Below are 15,460 nucleotides of genomic sequence, written 5' to 3'. Positions count from 1 at the left end.
CTGAGAAAGAAGAACAAAGTAACAAGAAAAATAAGACAGTCTCCTGCTATTTGAACGGTTATAGTTCATTTATATCCTTATATATCAGTGGGTGGTGACTATTGAAAGCTGACAATTTAGGCATCAAGACAAAAAAAATTATCGCAATAAGTTTAAACATGATCAAAGACTACGGTAATTTTAAAAGAGACAAGCTTCTTTACCATTTTGAGAATTGTGATGGTTAGGACTATCTTTCATAATGTATCACTCTCAAATGCCAAATGACAAAACATCTGAGAAAAATTTATTGGACAGATTCCATATTAAGTTACTTTAAAGAATAAACATTGCAGTATGTGCTACATGATAGTTGTCGGCTGCTGCAGGCACTACCCAAGCCACCCAGGTGAGAATCTGTTATTGTCCACAACAGTGTACATGGTGTCTGCACTCCAGCGGTGTTCACTCCACTGTTACAAGTGCATGCTGCTCATATTGCGTGTATAACAGAAGTGTTATTTTGAATGGTAGTACTAAGCAGAGCATGCACATGGCAGGTCATATTAGCCTTGCTTTCTCCCAGCCCCTTTCCATTAGATACCAATATAAATAACAGACAATAACATTTAATCTCTAGTAAATAATCTACAAAATTACAAAGCCAATACACTTAATTTCATATTGTAGTCTTCTGGTCTGTGATATCATGTAGTCTTGTAGGTGCTTATGAATATTTTGGAGGACCTCTTACCTCCATTTTTGCTCTTTTCAACTGTGAAAATAGAAGCACAGAATTCCTCTGAAATGGCAGCCACGTACAACACCACATGGTGCATGGTGTCACAGCCTAGAAGACCACAATCCACATTTTTACTTCCATAAGAACCTCAGATCTCATACCATTTTATATTCCTTTTGTAGAATATAAATTCATCATGTCAACTGAAAATAATAATGTGTAATTTAAAGTATGTGGAAAATGAGAAATATAAAATGAAGCTTGATGAGATAGTGATATGGACAATAAGAAAGAAGGAGACAGAAGAGGATGATTATGATGATTATTGCAATGACATGTTATACAGAGGGTGGAACATCAGTGTGTTATGCTGCACCTACAATGTGATGCAGTTAAAAAGAAAAACAATATGAACAAATGTTTTATAACATTGTGTTTAATTATTGGATTTTGTTCTTGAAATTCATAATTCTGAATATTTTTTTTTAATAAGTGATCTGAGTTGTCATGAGGAAGTTAGGAGGAGAGTAAATTCTGGAAATGCTTGCTACTTCTCAGTTCAAAATATTTTGTCTCCGTCTGATTTCTAAGAACCTGAAGATTAAAATATAACTTAACAATAATTCTGCCTGTTGTTTTGTATGGGTGCAAAACATGGTCTCTCACTCTGAGGGAGGAACACAGATTGCAGGTGTTTGAGAACAGGGTGTTGAGGAGGATATTTGGGCCTAGGAGAGAAGAGGATGGGGTGTGGAGAAAACTGCATAATGATGAGCCTAAAAATTTGTACACCTCCCTCAATATTGTCAGGGTGATAAAGTCAAGAAGAATGAGATGGGGAGGGCATGTGGCACAAGGTGTGCACCGGGTATTGGTCGAGAAGCGTGAGGGGAGGAGACCACTGGGGAGACCTAGACATAGATGGGAGGATAATCTCAGGCAGGTTCTATGGGAGATAGGACTTAAAGAAGACTGGATTTTGTTGGCCCAGGATAGGGTCCGGTGGAGGGCTTTCGTTAATTCGGTGATGAACCTTCGGGTTCCGTATGCCATCTAGTTAGTGATCTGATTTGGAATCTACATCAACATGTGTTCCTTTTGAGTGACTAAAAAAATATGCACTTTTGTTTTTTGTTATGAAGTTCTCTACAACTAATTATGCATGCATCTGAAATCCATCTCCTTTCGAATTTTAACTCTACTTTTGCATTATTTTTGTTTCTTAGATCTTGTCAGGGGGAATATTTCTTCACAGCCTTATTCAGACACATTAGGTAGGAGATAAAATGTACATTTATAAAGCACATGGTGATAATACAGCAGAAATATTGTAAGCTTTATGTAAAAGTGGTTTAGAAAGGTCTTTTAGAACAATTTTATGAGCTCACTATTTTAAAGTTTCTATTATAAAAAAATTAATCTCTTGCCTATAGTCATACAAATTCCTATTACTGGTTTTAATGAGGCCATTAAGAATATTATTTGTCAGTGTGAGCGTATGTGTGTAAGGTGGTTAGACATGAATAAGCTTGGCTGGTGTTGTGTGCTCACTACTACTGCTACTAGTACTTCTAGTACCACCACCACCATGACTACTAATACTACTATATTACTATTATAATTATAGTGTCACATACCTTCATTTTTCGTTCTCTGTCCTTGAGGATATGTTGTGTTTCTTGTAACCTGATGGCTACCCTGGGGCCTGACTGACAGGCTAGGACTTCACATAAATTTAGGTAGAGATGTTCAGATTCTTGTAACTGGGCCTCTTGTTTAATGGCTGTTTGGGTTTGTACTAATAGACGCTTCTGTAGGAGCTGACTCTTCTGGATTAGTTTGTATGTAGAAGGATCTGAGCCCTTCATTCAATAAGGGAAATAGAGATGTAATGTTATAAATATAACAATACGATTCTTTTTGTTGAGTTTATTTTATTTTATTTAATATTCTGTCTGACGACAGGTCCATATGAACAGGATCCTTTTATCGGACTGGGACCTGTTAATATACGTTCTTGGCAGATGATCAAGAAGTGGTTTGCCATTGCCTTCTTCTGTGTGTGAATGGAGTAATTGTTGGGATGCCACGGAGAAACCGGGGAAGCCTGCGGAGGAAAACTCCGTGTTGCCTAGACCACGGCCTTGCCTAACACAAGTTATAAATTCGGGCACCGCCGGGAATCGAACCCGAGACCCCAGGATTACAAGGCCAGCGTTCTAACTTTGTTACGTATCAAGAACAAAGAAAACAATTTCTTTAATCTTTTCAACATTATTATCGTTGTGTGGCAAAATCTGCTTCACCATTTTTAGTGTGTATGCCCAATACCAAATTCAGTTAAAATCCAATCAGTACATTCACAGGTTAAACAAACTAGTGGGCAGACGGATACATATATTTGTGAATACAAGGTATCCCAAAATTCGTGCCCATGGACGTAACCATGCTAATTCTTGCGAAATTTTAAGACAAAAATGTTCTTTGTTGACATTTAAGCCAACACGATATTTCTATGGTAAACACAATAAAAGTTCAAAGTGATGTGGCAGCACTATTTGAAAGAGGAAGTTGTGATCAAGATTCTTGATTGAAAAGCTGTTGCATCATTTCACTGCAGATCAGCATTAGTGTGCTTGCTTTGTATGTGGCTGTTTCAAATTTCAATCCCTGACATCCAATTATTTTCCCCATGTTTTCATCTGGTTTTGGTTCCTTCTGTAATTCTTAAATTATTGTATCTGCTTTTATATTTTCACTTGTTTGTTTTGTCATTGCTTTATTTCAAATTTTTTTGGTAAGTGGATTTTTATCAACATGATATTTTGTTGAACAACGGCAATACTACCTACAATCATTCACTTCAGTTAATTATAATTAGTGTGCTGTATCAACAGCCAGAAGGCCAATTACAGATACGGCACAAAAGTGGAACAAAAGAACACAATAATAAATACAAAATGGTAACAACAAAGAGATTATCTAAAATTACATGATTGTAGGCATAATAAAGGCAACTTGCTACTGAATACATATGTTTGTACTGAAAGTTTAATTACATAACCTAAGACATATAGACAAACATGAGAAGAAAATATGCACACCATACAAGGTACTTGATGAGAGAATTTACGTAATTCCAATGATAACACACTGCTGGTCAAAGATGAGTAGTGGAGGAGAGAAAGGGGTCAAATTTATATAAATTTGTATAATGTAATTAATATCTAAAACATGGTTGTGAAATCGAAGTTTTAGAGTCAATAAATATTCCCAGGTCTTTAATAGTATCGGTACATGTTACAGAGAACTGGGTAAGTTTATAATCATAGATCAATGTAGTGGTTTTTCTTGAGAAGGATGTTACTCTGGTTTTACTAATATCGAGTTTCATGAAATTAGCAGTGCACCAACCTTGTACATAGTCAATGTCAGTATGAAGTTGATTGCAATCGGGAGATTCAATAGCACAAAAGATTTTGATATCATTAGCGAAAAGAAGGCATCTAGAATGATTGATTACATTGCATATGTCATCAATAAATAATTTGAAAAGCAGAGGACCCAAAACATTCCAGCAGAACTATAGAGAGCACTACAAAAGGAGACGAAAGAGTTCCAGGAACAGGAACCTGAGATTGTTGGTTAACTACAAAACCACTTTACATAACCACCAGAAAGTCCAAAAGCACTGAGCTTTTTGAGGAGCAGGGTCTGAGGAACAAGATCAAATGCACTGCTTAGATGAAAATATATAGCATCAGCTTGTCCTTGGGAGCCAACTATTGGGTTAATAAGTCATGATAAGTTACCAGATCTGTTATGGTAGATTTAGATTTTGTAAGACCATCCTGACAAGGATTTAATTTAGACTTTACATAATGTGAGACATGATCATGAATAACAAGTAACAAATAATTTGGAAAAATTATGAAGCATAGAAATATGTTGGTAGTTGCTAACAGAAGCAGAGTTACCTTTTTTTAAAAACAGAACTACTGCTGCCTGTTTCCGTACAGTAGGAAAATAATGCTGTGTTATACTTATATTAAAACTATATTTGAGTGCAGGGACAAAGATCTCAGAACAATCCTTTAATCAAAGCTAGGGATGACATCAAGTCCAACAGATTTATATTGTCTTAGATGTCTAATTGCTTTACAAATGTCCAATTCAGAGATAGGGGCTAATGATAAGAATTTGGAGGACTCTATAAGGGATGGTAATACTCCTAAATAAGGGGTACTGTAGACAGACTGAAAATTCTCAGCAATAATACAAAAATAACCGATCATAAAACAAAGCAAATGCTGTGGCAAAAATTACAAGAAACCTTTGCAAGGATTCGCATGGTTAGGTCTGTGAGCGTGAATTTTGGGACGTATGTATACTGCTTTCCAAATCATGCAGTCATTTAACATGAACGATATGCACAAAACATAAAAGAAGGAAGGCACAAGCATGATTTTTATGTAGTGGAGACTCTCAAATAATGTATCTATTTTACTTTATCTTTTTGTTACATTAGCCTCACTTTTAAAAGATGTTTAAGTGTCTTACTTCCAGTTTCCTCCAGTGATGGATATTAAGAGGGCTTTGTAACTCCTCTTCCAATGCATGGCACTTCAGTTTCTCTCGAGTAAGTTCTCGCTCAAGATGGAAAATTTCTTGGCGCATATCAGTCATACTGGTCACACGTTTTGACAGTAAATTTTTTTCTTCCCTAAAGTACACAGGAAAAATGATAGAATAACAATGTAAACCCATTAATATTCCTCAATTTAAGGATTTGTTTTATTTAATGCTTCAAGGCCTGGTCATTTTATATAGAAATTACAATGGTGATGTATATTTTGGACATGTCATGAAAAAAATCACTGCTTATAAATATGCATATTCATGTATAGAATTTTGAGCAATTTCAGATCAATGATTGAAGAAGAAGACATTGATTTTTTATGTTTTTTCATAATTATTGAATAAAAATGCTGAAAATAACTAAAAATAGAAACATTCCACATGGATGCTATAGTAAACCTAAAAATATTTTAATGAAGAATAGCTATGAATAATGTATAACAGACACAAAGTCTGACTGCATTTACGAGGTGCGATCGGAAAGTTTCAGACTGCGCCTATAAAAACCCGTACACTTATCTCAGGTATTAAATTCATCCATCACCCTCGAAGTAGTTCCCCTGGGAGTGAACACAACGATCCCAGCGTCGCTGCCAAGCCTGGAAGCATCCCTGGAAATCTTTCTTTGTCAGCCTGTCAAGCACCATCTGCGATTCTGCCTGAATCTCTTCTATAGTCTCAAATCTCCTTCCCTTTAGCTGAATTTTCATCTTTGGGAAGAGGAAGAAGTCACACGGAGCTAAATCCGGCGATCCGGCAAGATCTTTGAGCTCCTGACAAACGAGAAGTCGATTCTGCTTCTGGTCCTCAGACAGGAGGCTTGGCACAAACTTGGCTGCGATGCGTCGCATGTGGAGTTCTTCCTTTAGAATCACCTGACAGGTCCCATAGCCTATCCCAACAATGTCGCACAAGTCGTTGATGGTACGACGTCGATCTTCGTGAATGGCCTGCCGAATCTTCTTAACATTTTCGGGCGTTGTGTTCGAAGATGGTCGTCCAGAACGCTCGTCACCATCGACAGAGGTTCGGCCATTTTTAAAACGTGAATGCCACACAAAAGTTTGTGCGCGACCCATTGCGGACTCCCCAAATGCTTGCTTTAGCATTTCATAGGTTTCCGTAGCCGTTTTGGCGAGTCTTTAGCAAAATTTGATGCACACTCTTTGTTCATGAAAATCCGCCATTCCGAAATCGCAGGAGGGTCGGTGTAATGCACTACTAAAACGCCCGTAACTAAGAAACAAATGCTAATTCGATGATGCCGGCTGGCACACTGATTCACTATGAATGTAGGCCGCACCCCCTAGAGGCAGAAGCTCGTACTACATCCGGTTCGCCCTCTATTGACACAGTCTTGAAACTTTCCGATCGCACCTCGTATATTTCATTATCCAGGATTTTCATTAGTCATGTCTGTAGAGTTTAATTTAAAAATTATAGTTTCTGAGGCTGCATTTTTATTATGAAATTATATATTATAAAGCATAGGATGTTCTCCTCTAAACCAAACCAGATGCAAAGTTTGAAATCTGGTAGTGTCCAAAACAGCATTTTCCAACTTTATAAAACAATGAAAGACACCAAAAACAGTCAGTATAGTGACTAGCTACGGGCTGGACGACCGGGGTTCGATCCCCGACGGGGGCAGAGGATTTTTCCTCTAGCCTCTGCGTCCAGACCGGCTCTGGGGCCCACCCAGCCTCCTCTACAATGGGTAACGGGGTCCTTTCCCGGGGGTAAAGCCGGCCGGGGCGTGATGCTTACCACTCACCCCCATCTAGTGCCGAGGTCAAGGAAGAGAGGAGCTATACCTCCACTCACCCCAAACGCCTACATGGCGTATAGTGGGACAAACTTTACTTTACTTACCATGTAAGTGCTCGCGTAAAGTTCACACTATAATTATATTTTTCACTTAAAACACATAGTGATAGATTCGGGGTAGCTCAGTCAGTATAGTGACAGGCTATGGACTGGATAACCGGGGTTCAATATCTGACAGGGGTAGAGGATTTTTCCTCTAGCCTCTGCATCCTGACCGGTTCTGCACCCAGCCTCCTATGCAGTGGGTACCAGGGTCCTTTTATGGGGGTAAAGTGCAGCTGAGGCGTGATGTTGACCACTCACCCCCATCTAGTGCCGAAGTCAAGAATGAGTAGGAGCTATACCGCCTCTCCTCCCAAGTGCCTATGTGGCATGTAGTGAGACAGCTTTACCTAACTTTTTACACATCGTGATATGGCATTGCCGTTGAGTGATGTATGATCTGACTAACAGAAAATCTGACAAGGCAAGAGAAGGCTGTATGGCATTTGTTGACCAACAAATATTGTCCACAGACCATGAGAAAAGCCCTGCGGGGGGGGAAGTCGTTTCTGGGGCGGTACAGGGGGAATGTTTACTATCAAGTGGACTAGAGGGCTGCTATTGGTGGGAAGTGTGATATGTCAGAGTTTTACACTATCACACACAGACTGAAAACATCAAGCAGTTAATAGTAGCCTGTAGTGAGTGCACCACTAATGAGTTCTGTGGGTGCTGTGATAATATTCTAGATTAAATCACTGTGCCACGTTGTTTACAGTGGCCCTGTTAAGTAATAATTTGTTCAGATTAGGAAGTTACCAGAATGTGAATAATTTAAATTAACAGGCTTGATAGCATCAGGATACAGAGAATTCAATTAGCATAGCAAATATTAAAATAACTGCAATGTCACTGGAAGTTTACATCAGAAGACTGTGTAGTAATAAAATAGAGTATTACCTGAGTCTCTTAATCTCCAGTTTCAGTAGACGAATGTCCTCCAACCTCTGATCATAATGTACTTCACCTTTATGAAGTGTATTCTGTAGAATGTTTATTTTTTCATACAGCAAAGATAACTCATGATTTCTCTTAACTAACTCTGTTCCTAGAATGTGTTGTTCATGAATTATCTGAAAATATATGATTCCATCTATAATTTAAATTGTAACCTTCAATGCAATAATTTTGTATTCTTATGTATTCTTTGTAATATTTAGTGTTCAATCAATAATGCACACGTGTGTCAAAGATTGCAGAATATGAATCATCATTTACCATTGTTGGTGACAAGCATATGCATCATGGATCACTCTTACTGTTCCTTTGAACAAAATTAAAATATAATACTGGTCTCTGGGGTCAGTCTTCCACTTATGGACAGCAGTGTGTGTTAAATATCCTAACACACTAGTTCTGTTATGCTTACTTTTATTTACTGGCTGGTTTATCTTTGGGGATAGTCGATTTGAAATTTAAAGTCAGGATCATCTTAGGTGCTGGGTATTTAACACTGAGGTAACTGGTTGGGACCACTGAACTTGTACACAAAATGATGAAATCCTTAAATTGAGATTCCACTGTAAAAAGAAATAAGAATTGATACATATATTACAGACTGTTATTGTATTGACATAAGCAGCTCTTCATAGGTACCCACAGATGGGACATTCTGCATCAGTTTGAATAGCGCTGTCAACAGCATAATAGATATTTTGATTTTACAAGTAGATATCCACAAAGTGAAAGTTTTTCCAGAGTTTAAATTTTCTAATGTGACTAAATTCCTAGATATTAAGTAATGAAATTAGGCAAATTCTAGGATGTGGCACCCATTTTTTTTACAAATATGTAAAATATCTTCATTATTAAATTGGAAGAAATACAAAATCTGGTGCCCAGCAGTACTTTTTCTCAGAGAATCGATTGGTGTAAACTATATGCATATATCTGCAATCATTTGAGAGTTAAGACCTTTGTACCAGTTCTTTTCCTTTAAATTAAAACCTGATGTGGTAATACATTTAGAAAGGTGAAACTTTTACCAAGTACAAGGGACTGTATTATCAGATAAAATTTTAAACTGGGCAGACTTTCACTGGAGTGATGAAAAATAAATGTTTAAATGTGTAGAAGATAGTAAATGAAACATGCTTCAAAACCTATAAACATTTTGATCAAATCATTTGAAATTAATCTTAAGAAAGTTCTTACAAATTATGTCTATAACAGTTTGCTGAGGTCTATACTGTTGTCCAATCCTTACATACAGTGACGTACACTGTGGCCATGAAACCAAAATATTTTGTCTTTTTCTCTCCATAAATTTTACAAGAATAACACATTTTTCATCATTATGTTCAGTTATATGTCTGATGTACCAGTCACTGTTGTATACAGCAGCAGCAGCATACTTTCCAGGACATAACTGGCTTGACTGTACTGCAACATGCAAAGCTCACTTTGCTATCTATATCTTCTTTATCTGATGACAAGAACTATATCTTATTCTCTGTAGTGTTAATTAGGCAAATATTTACTGTGGCTCTGCGTACCTGGGATAGTTTTAGGATATTGTAACATGTCAGTCTTAGAACATGTGCCTTGATTTTTTTTGTGTTATGTAGAAGAATTTAATTACTGTGATCTTTCTTTGGCCCATTTATATAAATCTTCTGATGTTAAAATGTGGTTTGTCCAAGCTGCTTGAAGACAAGCATGTGCTAAAAGTCACTTTATTTTTCCACCAAGCCCATTGAAAGGACTTTTGCAATGTGAAGTACCAAAGGAATTCCACTCTGCAGCTACATGCAAATCTTCATGATAACATAAGTTCAAGAAATTTTTACAGTTCTTATACTGTGAACTTGCACCATCACTGAAGCAATATCCTTAAGTATTGTAAAACATCATAAACCAAATTTTGTGCAATGTAACTTTTGAAAGAATTGACTGTAGTTGTTATATGCTCAAGACAGTCACCAATGACACACAAACTTACAAACTCTTATTCTTTCATGCTATTTTCTGGTTGTAATGAGCAATAACAGACTACAGACAGGTGGACAGTAGCCTGATCAGTTTCACAGTGGAACCCTTGTATGGTATCTTGACATAAAAATAAAAAAATATCTGAAAAATCAAGTAAAATTATAGCTCCTGTGTTTGTACGAATGGATTCAACATCTTCAAATATGAATATGCATACACATTGAATGCATTCCCCTCTTTAGGAGTAGGCTTACAAACTTCTTCCATTTTTCAAAGGCATCCACACAATAAAAATAAAAGAATACTGTTGGTAGAGTTCTCTCTTGACTCAATTGTATATTCTTATTGGCAGAGATGCCAGACTTCAAAAGGATGAGCTTGATACTGGTGCATAATTTCAAAGTTTAATTTCTTGAGACTGGTGAAAAAATCTACATTAGTTTTTTTCCATTACAGATTAAACAGTTTTGTTATACTTGGTAAAAGTTTGAGCCTTTTAAATGCAGCCCCACAATGCTTTTTAAAGTTTTTTTAAAAAAAAGGCTGGTAGAAACGTCATACTCCAAAACTACAGCAGATATATGCATACACTTTGCACCAATACATTTCTTGAAACAAACTAATGCTGGATAACAAATTTTTGTATTTCTGACTTTTTAAATAATAGATATTTACATATTTGTAAAAGAAATTACCTGCTACATGTGCCTAATTTCATTAATTCATATCAAGGGATTTAATCACAACAAAAATTAAAACGTTGGACAAATTTTTACTTTATTGATATTTACATGTGAAATAAAATCACAAAAATTTATGATAGTGGGGCTGACAATTGAATTTTGTTTGATTTAATATGGGATGATGGCAGTTTGTCATGCATAGAGAGAAAGATCTACAAGTGGGCAATGCTGCCAGATTTCTTTCCATCATAAACAGTTCATTTCATTATCCTTAGTTCAATAACACACACATGAACATGGCATTCTCATGACTTGTGAATACTGAGCATTCATTCTCCATCGTCCACTTCACACACTTATATCAATGAACCACCCTAAAAACTTGGTCTCTAGTTTGTCTAACAAATACTGAATGTTAATTTGGTGAGAGGATTATTCAGAAAAAATATGGTTCCTATTTACCTGGTCCATTACTTTCTTTTGCTTCTTCCTCTCCTCATCTGTATCCTGTATGAGCTTATGCAACTTCCTTTCTTCCAAGTTAAGAGCCGTAATTTGTTCCTTGCTATCATGTAATTCATCTTTCAGTTTTCTTACTTCAATTTTTTGATTCTCTCTTTCTTTTTCACTTTTCTGTAATGCTATATAACAAAAACTATTTCAGATTAATGTATCAAAAATTAAACATATTATGTAGGTTAGTTTAGATTCATTTAGTTTACTCAGTTTAAATATTTTTATACAGACTAATTAACAACTAACTCCATGGAGCAGAGACCATCTTGTGACGCTGATAATGCTCAGCTAGTCAGGAAATTACCTTTTATCAAATACATAAAAGTCAATTAGTAATCACCTGAATACATAAAATCCTGAAATGGTTACAGTGTTAAGTTACTGAGTGTTTGAATACTGGCCTGAAGGTTTGAAAAAGCACCAGGGAAAAATGAGATTTCTGGTTCCTACAACGGCAAGTATGAAGATGACAGTCTCTGGATTGTTGCACCATGTAGACTGGTAGAAGTATATCACACAAATATTGCAAGAACCCAGAAGACAGCCATCTTCACCAGGGACAACTTTACCTTACCATTATTTTGTATAATGAGAAAAGTTAGTAAACTTTGATTTGAGCTTCATGTCAAGTAGGGGTTATATTGGATCAATTCAAACCAACCAAATGAACTTGAAAACCTTGGAAAGAAATCAAGTAACAAGTTTAATCAAAATCCACTGAGTAGTTTCAGATAAGAAACATGCAAATGAATGGACAGAAAAAACCTCACCATTATCTGCTCATTTATGCACTTCTTGCACCAAGTCTATATTTAGAGACATAGAGCAAATTATAAATCCATATGCTCATGATGAATCACCGATCAATGTCACTGAATCACCTCCTGCAAATCTCAGCTCAGAGACTGGCTATCCTGAATGGGGTTTTGATGGTTTTCCTCAGTTCCTTGAGGCAAATTCCAGGATAGTACTTTAAATTAGGCCACAACCAGTTCCTTCTACATTCTTTCCAATTCTTTCTTCACTATCATCCTCTCATTTGATGCTATATATTTTGAGCTACTGAAAAAGCATAAATATCACATCCTGCATTTTAAAAGTATAAATACAAAATTAGAAGTACAGTTCTGATATTACCATGCTCTTCTTTCATGAGCTGTCTCTCTTTTGTTGTAATGTCCTCTTTGAGTTGCTCAGTCAGATAGCTCATAACCTTCAACTTCTGTGTAAGTTCAGAAATTTCATCCTGCAAGAAATATTAAAGACAAGAATATTAAACACTTGACTATTTATATTAGATAAAATGAGAAAACAAGCATCCTTATGGTATGACAAAGCACAGGTATATGAGAAATGTATCATTTTCTTTCTTATGTTCCTTCCCTTTTCTATCTCTTCATATTTATTTGTCCATTTGCCATCATGGGTGAGTTAATAGAAACACATGAGTACATTTCTATACCCTAATATATATACACATGCACATGTGCACACACACAGTGTACATAAAATCATGTCACAAAATGAAGTATCTTTTCAATATGATGCTAACTGAATCCAGCAGTTTGCAACATGATGGAAATATGGGAGTTTTTATCTATTGGCAGCAGATAACACTAAACAACCAGTATGGGTACTGTTTGTTTCAAAATGGCAACTGTACAAGGGACAGTATGTTGTGTAGAGTGGTTATTTGAGACAGATTCAACAATCCAGGAGTAATGAAACTTCAGGAGACTATTCACCGGACAAGATGCACCATCCAGATGTGACATTAAACACACTTATAATTAGTTGATGGAGATAGCAGTGTATTGAAAGCATAATAACCATAAACACCCTGTTTATCTGAAGACCAAGTTGAGACAATAAAGGAATCTTTTTGGCTAAGACCCACTAAATCAAGTTTTCATGTATTTCAGGAACTACAGAGTCCACACTCAGTCATTCATAGAATGCTTCGCAAGCACCTAAACTATATGCATACTAGGTGCAAGTTGTACAGGCATTATGAAACAGTGACAAACCAAAAGAATAAAAATTGCTATGGACATGTTGGACAGAACAGATGAAGACATCATTTTTGCTGAGAGTTCTTTTCTCAGATGAAACAACATACCATTACAACCTTAGGATATGGGCTCTGAATAGCCATGTGTTATAAGAAAACATGAGAGAGACAGCTTGAAGGTCATCTGGTGCATCTTCATGCTTGACCACATAATTGGAGCTTTCTTTCTTTCTTTATTTGTAGAAAACACACTCACTCACTATATGGTGCAGGAAATTTTTCAAAAAGTTTATTGTATACTTGGCTTGTCAAATAATAGCCCACTTTATTCATGGAACACAAAGGTTCATCACTGTGTTCCCACTGTGTGCCACCAGACTCTATCCTGAGCTAGCTCTACCTATTTTGCCCCATCAATTCCATCTCCCTAAGATCCATCTTATGTTGTCCTCCCACCTATGCCTAGGTCCTCCCAGCAGTCTCCTCCTTTCACGCCTCCCAGCCCACCTCATCCTCTTCGATTTAATCACACCAGCAATATCAGATTAGTAGTACAGGCCATGAAGCTCATCACTATGCAGTTTTCTCCATGATGCAACCATCTCATTCCCTTTTAGGTCCAAATGTCTTACTTAACACTCTGTTCTCAAAGACCCTAAATCTGTGGTCTCCATCAAAGTGAGAGACCAAGTTTTGCAACCGTACAGCACAACTAGCAAAATTACACTGTTGTACACTTTAAACTTTTAGTTATTTTTATATGGGATGGGAGGACAAAAGATTTTGTACTGAATGATAATAAGCATTCCCTGCATTTTATCTTTTCTTCATTTTGTCATGAATTCCATCCTGACTTATTAGTGTCATAACCAAGTACTTGAATTTTGTCACATTTCGAACGATTCATCAGCGATCCTTATATTCTGGTTCTATCCTGAACTCTGATCCCTAGTCATTTCTGCATTTATTTCTATTGTGCTTCTGACAATTAGATTTTTTGAAGTTGCAAAATTTACTACTCTGACCCCATTATCATTATTAACTTCATGCAGAATTTCCTTACCAATAATTGGTTTAAAAAATAATCCCTCCCTACCTTTGCAATGAAATCTCCAAGCAGAATTTTCAGATGGTACCTAGGGAACTGGTGAAATACCTCTTTTAGTAGTGTCATCATCTTTATCATCAGCTGGGGCATACACATTCAGTACAACGATATCACAGCGACAACCATTCAGAGCTGAAATAATCCTATTATATACCAAATTTCCTGTCCCTAAATGGTGATTAACGTTACCTTTTCATAGAAAATGTATAATTTTCCGCTGTTTGATATACCTCCCCTTCCCACCTAACCTCTTTAACTCCCACTAACTCTAGCTTGTACTTCTCTAACTCCCCACTACTGACTTGATTGAACCTATCCTGTAGATCAGTGGTCCCCAACTTTTTTGTGCCTACAGGCACATTTGAGTGTTTATGAGATCGTGGCGGGCACCAACCAATCAACAAAGCCAAATTTTCTTTTCTCTGGACAAATAAGATATGGACACCAAATAATACACATAACAACACGACGTTTAATGATACAAGAAACCATGCAATCAAAAATACGTAGTTTCATAAGTACAGTTATTATTACTCAAGTGGGAAGTTAGTGTGATGTTTGGCACTGCATTTCATCGGCCAATTTTTCAAATTTGGGAGTGTAGGATGATGTTGCTGCTCTCAAACAATCGTCAAGATGGGCATCAGTAAGTCGAGATCTGTGCTTTGATTTTATAATGTTCATGGTTGAATGGCCTTCATTATTCAGTAAAACCTCTTTCCGTAACAACGCGGGTACCCAGAAAAAGCCTTGGCGGGCGCCACGTTGGGGACCACTGCTATAGATAATCCTAATATTCCATGTGCCAAATCTCATGTCCTTTTTACATTGCTTAGGTCATGCCAAAGAATCAGTCCAGGCCCCAGGTACTTTCAGACATTTCGCAATAAAATACATTTTTACAGTGAGGGGTTGTTAGCCCTATGCCCAACTCCCAAACTGGATAAACAACCCTTGTCGGCTGTCCGCTGCTGCTTATCCAA

The 15,460-nt window shown here is 36.7% G+C and overlaps 1 protein-coding gene across 7 annotated transcripts in view; it reads right to left on the bottom strand.

Moving 5' to 3' along the window:
• Positions 1 to 15,460, bottom strand: part of LOC110831275 (cilia- and flagella-associated protein 58) — a 135,937-nt gene that overhangs the window by 2,045 nt on the left and 118,432 nt on the right. For 5 of the 7 annotated variants that reach the window (XM_087347900.1, XM_087347901.1, XM_087347899.1 and 2 more), the window contains 5 exons: positions 12,496 to 12,604; positions 11,305 to 11,483; positions 8,129 to 8,301; positions 5,282 to 5,444; positions 2,359 to 2,583 (listed from right to left, as the gene is read on the bottom strand). In XM_087347900.1, coding sequence (XP_087204026.1) covers positions 2,359 to 2,583; positions 5,282 to 5,444; positions 8,129 to 8,301; positions 11,305 to 11,483; positions 12,496 to 12,604 — 849 coding nt within the window. Of the gene's footprint in view, positions 1 to 733; positions 2,584 to 5,281; positions 5,445 to 8,128; positions 8,302 to 11,304; positions 11,484 to 12,495; positions 12,605 to 15,460 lie in introns of all 7 variants that reach the window. The other 2 variants (XR_015534949.1, XR_015534948.1) reach the window with 2 other exon arrangements.

Source organism: Zootermopsis nevadensis, unplaced genomic scaffold (assembly GCF_977971745.1).
Source record: "Zootermopsis nevadensis isolate Lab colony 2312 unplaced genomic scaffold, Znev_1.0 Znev_ptg000012l, whole genome shotgun sequence".
Classification (NCBI taxonomy): domain Eukaryota; kingdom Metazoa; phylum Arthropoda; class Insecta; order Blattodea; family Termopsidae; genus Zootermopsis; species Zootermopsis nevadensis.
This window is presented reverse-complemented; position numbering and strand designations above follow the sequence as displayed.